The 7,895-nt window shown below is 48.5% G+C and overlaps 1 protein-coding gene across 6 annotated transcripts in view; it reads right to left on the reverse strand.

The window, feature by feature from the left end:
* The window catches only part of RFFL (ring finger and FYVE like domain containing E3 ubiquitin protein ligase), a 58,946-nt gene that overhangs the window by 11,651 nt on the left and 39,400 nt on the right, over positions 1 to 7,895 (reverse strand). For all 6 annotated transcript variants that reach the window (XM_077749897.1, XM_077749901.1, XM_077749902.1 and 3 more), the window contains exon 2: positions 6,441 to 6,628. In XM_077749897.1, the coding sequence (XP_077606023.1) occupies positions 6,441 to 6,620 (180 nt within the window). In that variant the 5' untranslated portion in view covers positions 6,621 to 6,628. The remainder of the gene's footprint in view (positions 1 to 6,440; positions 6,629 to 7,895) is intronic.

Raw genomic sequence — 7,895 nt, forward strand, 5'->3', positions numbered from 1 at the left:
AAAAAAAAAAAAAAAAAAATTTATAAAAAAATAAAATAAAATAAAAAATAAAGTAGGCTCCATGTTCAGTGTGGGGCTTGAACTCATATCCCTGAGATTAAGAGTCGGATACTCTACCGACTGAGCCAGCCAGGCACCCCAGGGTGCAAGCTCCCTTTTCAGGTTAACACCATTCCAAGATGGCAGACCACCCCCGTCGCTGTATGCATCTGTATCCATGAACAGGACACCACATTTATTATTGAGCCTTATTTTTCATTGTACAGATAGCAAAACAGAGGCTATTAAGACTTCAAAGGTTTGGAGTCGAAAAAAACCAACATTTTTATTTAGTCTCCCTCCTCCATTTAAAAAAAAAAGTTTATTTTTTGAGAGAGAGCAAGTGCAAGTGGGGGGGAGAGGAAGAGGAGGAGGAGGAGAGAGAGAGAGAGAGAGAGACAGAGAGAGAATCATAAGCAGGCTCTGCACCATCAGCACAGAGCTCAACTCGGGGCTCGAGCTCACAAACCTGTGAGATCATGACTTGAGTGGAAATCAAGAGTTGGAGATAACGGACTAAGCTACCCAGGTGCCCCCCTCCTCCACTGTTTATGGTGTCATCTTGGATGTGTAACTTAGCCTCTCTAGCCCTCAGTTTCCTCATCTGTAAAATGGGGGCAATAATAGTATCTACCTCATAGGACTGCTGTATCGTTAAGAGATAATGCATTTAGCATATCTGACGTGATTCTTCAGTAAGTGTTAACTTTTTTAATCATTATTTCTAGGAAATGCGAGCTAATTGTGAGAGCCAGGATTCAAACTCTGAACTATGATTCTTTATATTGTATTGCTGAGAAAAGAAAGCAAATGCCTAAGTATGACAGTGGTTACTACTGTTATTAATTAAAATTACTGAGAGGCCATGATGTGCTAGGGCCTGCCACGTAATTCTCAAAGCAACCCTGCAAAGCATCACTGTAGCACTGTATTATGTGTTAATGTACATAACCGTTAACCAAGGATAATTAACAGGCCTCCCTGTTTCACAAAGCAGGCGAGGCCTAGAGATCATGTATGGTCCTCAAGGGCAGGCAGGGAGCAGTAGAGCTGGAAGTCACACTCAAGGCCTGTCCAGCAGAACGCCCCAGCCACACCTGCTGCACCAGGCCATGGTGCCTGACTCAGTCCCGGTCAGGCCTGCACAGGACCTGGCCCTCCACCTCCAAACCCGCCCCGGGACCCCACCCGCAGAGGCCGTGCCCAGGCCCCCCCACCCCAGGAAGGCACACCCAGGGTGCTGGGAATCCAGTGACGCACAGGAGCATATCCAAAACACTCAGACAGCTACAGGGGACCCCCAGGCATGCTTAAGGAGCTCTCATCCGTGCAAGTACAGCGTCCAGCCACATGCTGAGAGCACCCAGTGGGTAGGCCGTACCACCTGGCAGCAGCCTTTCCCATGGCGGCAGACGACACAGGGCACGGGGGCTTGCTCAACTCACAGGAAGCAAACCCTCAGCCTCGCCCTACAGGCTGGGCCAGCACAGTGACACCTGACTGCACTCCGTCCCAGCCAAGAGCAGGCCACACTCCCACAGCAAAGGCAATCCTTGGGCACACCGGCAGGGCCCTGGGCACACACACTAGTCCTCTAAATAAATTAAAAACTTTTCATCCTCTGGCGACTTGAGCATTAACTAAATATTTCTGCTCCCTTTTTTCTAAATATAGAAAGCTGAACTCAAACTCACAAGAATGCCCGAGACCTAGGTTCTCCCAGGCCAGGCGAGGCGCCCCCGTGTGGGCTGAAGAAGTCTGCCCGGCTGAGGGCGCCACGTGGCATGCGTGTCATAAAGGGAAGTGGGCACAGTGTTTACCCCCCAGTTTTGACCATTCATACGTAGAAGGCATTTCATATCCATCTCCCTCATTCTGTACAGTTATAACCAGACAACCAAATGTCCAAAGACCAACTTAAAAGGACGCGTGGCTGCACCAGCATCGTACAGTTCTGGAACCTGTAGCCACTCAGGTAGAAAATGGATGTTTGGGGGCCTTGGGGAGTTCATTTAGATGTAAAGCTTTTCTATTGGAAAATGAACTACGTTTAGGATGACTGATCGTGAAATGAAGAGGCTTCAGTGTCATAAAGCGGCAGGTCCTACGTGGAACATTACTTAAGTCAATGCAGTTTGACAAGACCTAGCCTGACGCAATTAACAAGCCCTGAGTTGCTCCATCAGCCAGATCTAAACAAGTCTCTCTTCTTTCTTCAAACGTGCCCGGTTTATTGGATGCAAGATCAGAATGCAGAGGCAGCCACCCAGCTTCTCCAAATCGCCCAGCTCACGGGGGCCTCTCAAGTCAGCCTGCATTTGAAACACACCCTCAGGAGTGAGACGGCCTCCGGGCTACCATCCTGGCCTGCAGAGCCAGGACAGAACAAAGGGGAAAGAGAAAACGTGGACAGAATGAGCGAAGGAAACACGAGTGTGTAAATTCTCACAAACCCTGCAAACCAAGTGAGTAACAAGGAAGCAGGAAAGATGAATTAGCGGAGCCAACATGCCTGCAAAAATGCCAAGAGTACATGCAACATCCAGCATCAAAAAGTGGCACCTCCAGGCAGGCACTGCCCTTCAGAAATGCCCTGGGGGTCACTGTCCAGGGCTAATCTGCGCTTCCCTTAATGCTCCCTACTCACCCCCCCCACACACACACACACACTCCCCTCCTCCCCGCCAGTCTTCCTAGGGGCATTACTCCCTGCGGCCCATGGCGGGGTTGCGGAGGGGGGAAGAGGGCAGCCTGAGGAGTGACACAGGATTCATTCCTAGCCGGCCCCTTCCTAGCTAAGGGAACTTGTGCAAAACAAGTAAGCTTCCAGGGCATCGGATTCCTCACCTGTAAAGTCAGATGGTCAACCCACCTCTAAGGGTTACCGAAAGCATTACATGAGATAATGTATATAAAACCTTAGCATAAGGTGGGCCTCACAAAAAAAGATAACACGGTCACCTTTTATTCCCTTCCCCCTTTGCCTCCTCTCTGAGCTCCTGCCAGTACTCGGAGATCCTAAAATCTCTTCCAAGTTTCTAAGCACAACCGCCTCCTCTTTAGCCTCCCCCAAATGGTCCAGCTAAAGAGGCTGAGCACCAACCCCTCGCCCTTCCCAACTGATCAGGGCCGCTGCCAAGCTGCAAGTGGGGTATTGCCAATAGAGAGGAGGTATTTGGCTTGGGGCAAAATTACAACCTGTCATCCCTCTCTAGGACTGAAAACTCTAAGGTGGGAGTACAAACTATGTTCCCTCCAGAGAGTCCTTCATGTTACCTGTGCTTAGAACCGAATGAGTGTTCAGAAGATACTGACCACAATGAAGAAAAGAAAAACAGTAGGATCCCTGTAATCACATCCACTCAACCAACTTCTAGAAATCACGTTTTAAAAGCCTGTGGTTATTTGCCAAGCCCTAAGGATAAGAACGCTGAACCACTTAAGAACAAAGTTACAAATGAAAACTTCTCTTAGGAGGAAAGCACCCTTAATATTCATAAAATCCACCCTGAATTACACAAAATTAATTCTTATTTTTGTGGCCAGACAAAATGGCCATCTTTTGCCATTCAAATTGGAGCTTTCCTTCCTCTCACACCCCCAAAAGCTTTTTGCCTACAGAAGCTTTCTCCTTATTTCTTTTATCTCTTCCTCTGTTCAGAATCTTTCTCGAGCTTCCTTGCTATCTGGTGACAAGCTCCTTCCAACAGCAGTCATGGCCTTTCAGCATCTGATCCCTGCTTGGTCCACCCTAACTCCCCAAGTATCCTGCACTCTGGCCAAACAGGCCACTCACAGTTCCCAAGTACACCTAGCATGTGCCCCACCTCTGATGTCCTTACTTCAGCCACTGTTCTGCAGATCAAGAAACTTTCCTTCATCCAGCTAAAATCATTATCATCTGATGTCTCAATTTACCAGCAATGCCCGATTCCCTAGCTTACACAGTTGCTATGAGTTCTTTGTAAGTGTGGGCCTCCTTAACCAGCCAGGGAGCTCCCCGAGGGAAAGGCCGATTCGGCTCCATCTCCACAAACCCATAACCTCTAACTGCGAGCACATGCTGCAGCTTCAGCAGAATTGGGCCCTCGTCATGGAATCGTCAACCACAAAGTAATGAACTAGAAACTCCCCAGCCTACTTACTCCTTTACAAAGTGTTCTTAAACTCAACTGCCTATTCATTCATTCATTCATTCATTCATTCATTCATTCATTCATTTATAAAATCGTATTGCCTGCTGTCTGTCGGCCACTGTTCCAGACACCGGGACGAAGCTGTGAACAAAGCCAATGGAATCCCTGTTCTGTGTAACACCTCAGAAGATGGGCAAAGCGCAAACGTTTACATCGGGTGGGAACAGGCACTGCTGAGAAAAATGAAGCCTTCCTCCTCCCATGTTCACCTACCCACCATTCTCTCTTCTTTGGGGGCAGCGCCCTCACTCACTCATTTTCTCTGCTGGCTCAGAAGTGTCAGGAACTCGCCAGATCCCTAGGTTCCCTCAACATGCTTTTTGACACACTTAGCATGCTGGTGCCCGCACCTGGTCACCATCACTGTGCTCTCTGCTCCTCTCCATTCCCCCTCCACAGAGTAGAACTGATGTTTTAAAGAAAAGGTCCACACAAACCTACAGCAAATTCACACGGCCTCTTTGAGACAAACCTCTTTCCTATTCCTTTCCTGCCAATTACTTTGCCACTTCTTCCCACAGCTGTTCCCAGCATTTCTCTGAAAACAGCAAGGTCTTAGATAATCCAACAGACTCTAGGTGCACCTGGGGAGTCCTGGAAACTACAGACTACCTTAAATAGAGCAATTTCTTCACCTCTAAAATGGGAACAAATAATAGTTTACATTTCACAGGCCATGTTCAAAGAGGGAACACATTTGAAACGACAAGCAAAGTGGCCAGCAGGTGACCAGCAGCCCATGGGCCTCTTTCCCATCTCACTTCGGCTCCCGATCCCACCCCACCCTCCCCATCACTGAGAAGACTCCGAGCTCCTCCTAGTCTCTGTCAGCCTCCGTCCAAGGACTTGACCTTCCAGTCTAAGTGTAAGAGGAGCAGCGTCACAGCCACCGAACCACAGCTCCCTGGCCACATGCGGTGGCCTCTCTGGTGGCATTCTTGCTGTGACTGGGGCAGCCAAGCAAATCACAACAAAGCTCTGCTATGGGCCCTCCTTTGCTGCAGTGGAGCGTAGGCAAAATACAACCTACAAGGCAAAATGCCAGTCTTCCCCCATCTTACAGTACAAAAGGGTGGTCAGTGCCACAGGAATTCTGATGTACTGAAGGTCTTCTGGGAGGCAGCTTGGGAATTCAAAGAGCTGGGTGTGAATCCTGGCTCTGCCCTCTACTAACCACAGGATCTTAGGGCACTACCTAAGCGGAGGGAAAAGAAGGAGTCATTCAAACTCTCTTATGCCCTTTGTCGGGAACTTGACAATCAGTCTCCCTTCTTAACTGTCAAACTCTAAGGCTCAGCTTCTCATATGTAAAATGGGAGTTTAGGGATTCAGAAACCTCTATCACAGAGATACTGTGAGGATGAAATGAAACCAAAACATCCACATTGCTCACAGCAGACCTTGGCATACAGCATGTGCCTTAAAAAGTAGCTCTTCCTCTCAAAGTCCTCATCAGCACCACTTTAACATCACATGCAGGGCTGCAAACCTCCATCTCTGCAGAAGAATGCAGGAATTCCCACGTCAGGGTTCACCTTCAGCCCTGACTGTGCTTGACCAAGTAGAATATGCTGCCTCTGGGCCCTGTCGAGGGATGCCAGCACCCACACACAACTCCCCAGCCCCTGGTCCGCCCTGCTGCTTGCTAATCTGGAAAACATGGCTACCATGCATGGCCAGTGAAATCGCTACAGTAAAGGAGCCCCAGTCTTTGTCCTGTTAGGGTCTTGATGTACCTAGGATGTCCTCGGCACTGCAAGTGATAAAAAGAACAAGTTACTCCGCAGCCAGGCTTTTTCATGGTGACAGCAAATGAAGGGAGTAACACTGAGTGCCTGCTCCTTCCAAGCATCATGCCAGGTGCCCTTGGTGGCCTAAGTCATTTTATTCTCATAACACTGTCCGATGCGTATGACTATTACACCCCCATTTTAGAGAGGGGGGAAAAGAATCTCCAGAAAGGTTAGGTCATATGGCTTGTAAGCAGCAAAGCTGACATCTGAACTCAGCTTGTCTGGTTCCAAATATACGCTAAGATGCTCTGCTGGGGCCTAGCTTTTCTTTAACAACTTTGTGAAGGAATCAGGTTTGGTTACTAGCACTGCACAGGCAATGGCAGGGTGACAGGCATTATGGAGGGGTCGGCAGGCTTGCCCGAGGTCCTGAGGCTGTAGCGGCCCAGCGGGCCACAAAGTCAACACTCACCTTCCTGGCCGTGTTCACGAAGTGGGCCCCGCAAGCCTTGCAGCTTGGTTCCGAGCCTGTGGGGGAAGGGAAGGAGCTGTACCCAGGGTTGGAATAGGCCTGTGTCCTGGCTCCCTGGGGCGGGGGGACCTCCTCAGCTTGTCCATCCAGGCAGAACCAGTTGCAGCAGGTTGCCCACATGATAAAATCTGGTTCGAGGGAGGAAGGGGAAAAGGGTCAGAGTTAAAACACACGTCTACTGCATTCCCCCATTCCCGAGGGCACAAGTGAGCCAGGAATCTCAATCCACACCTGCTGCCAGAGTCAAGCATCGAGGTGAGGACGTTTTCAGGGGCCATAGATTTCTGGTCACCTCCTACCCCATCACAGTGGCCACTGTACACAAGACAGATGCCTGATCTACCAGCACGACACAGGCGGCCAAGCTGGCACACTACCTTTGAAAGGTTGCTGACCCCTGTTTTGGTTTCATCTGACCTAACTTCAAATAAAGAACTGCCTTAGCAATTGTAAATGACCTAAAACCCACTTTATTCAGGAGGACGAATTTGCTCCTAGAGTTCAGACAGACAGAACTTTATCAGGGGTACCAGTGTGGCTCAGTGAGTTAAGCATCTGACTCTTGAATTCGGCTCAGGTCATGATCCCATAGTTTGTGAGTTCAAGCCCCACATCAGGCTCTGCGCTGACAGCTCAGGGCCTGCTTGGGATTCCCTCTCTCCCTCTCTCTCTCTCTGCTCCTCCGCTTCTTGCTCTCACTCTCTCTCTCACTCACTCTCTCAAAATAAATTTTTAAAAAAGTTTTTTTTATTAACTTAAAAAAAAAGACTGGGAATGCAAACTGGTTCAGCCACTCTGGAAAACAGTATGGAGATTCCTCAGAAAATTAAAAATAGACCTACCCTACGACCCACCAATTGCACTACTAGATATTTATCCAAGGGATACAAGTATGCTGTTTCGAAGGGACACATGCACCCCAATGTGTATAGCAGCACTATCAACAACAGCCAAAGTATGGAAAGAGCCCAAATGTCCATGGATGGATGAATGGATAAAGAAGATGTGGTATACCGCAACAACTTCTTACTTGACACATCCCCAAAAGCAAGGGAATCAAGAGCAAAAATAAAGGATTGGGACCTCATCAAGATTAAAAGCTTCTGCACGGCAAAGGAAACAACCCACAAAACTAATAGGCAACCAACAAAATGGGAAAAGATAGTTACAAATGACATATCAGATAAAGGGTTAATATACAAAATCGATAAGGAACTCACCAAACTCCACACCCGAAAAACAAGCAACCTGGTGAAGAAATGGGCAGAAGATATGAACAGACACTTCTTCAAAGAGGACATCCAGATGGCCAACAGACACATGAAACGATGCTCAGCGTCCCTCCTCATCAGGGAAATACAAATCAAAACCACACTGAGATACCACCTCACGCCA

Source organism: Crocuta crocuta, unplaced genomic scaffold (assembly GCF_008692635.1).
Source record: "Crocuta crocuta isolate KB4526 unplaced genomic scaffold, BGI_CrCroc_1.0 scaffold149, whole genome shotgun sequence".
NCBI lineage: Eukaryota > Metazoa > Chordata > Mammalia > Carnivora > Hyaenidae > Crocuta > Crocuta crocuta.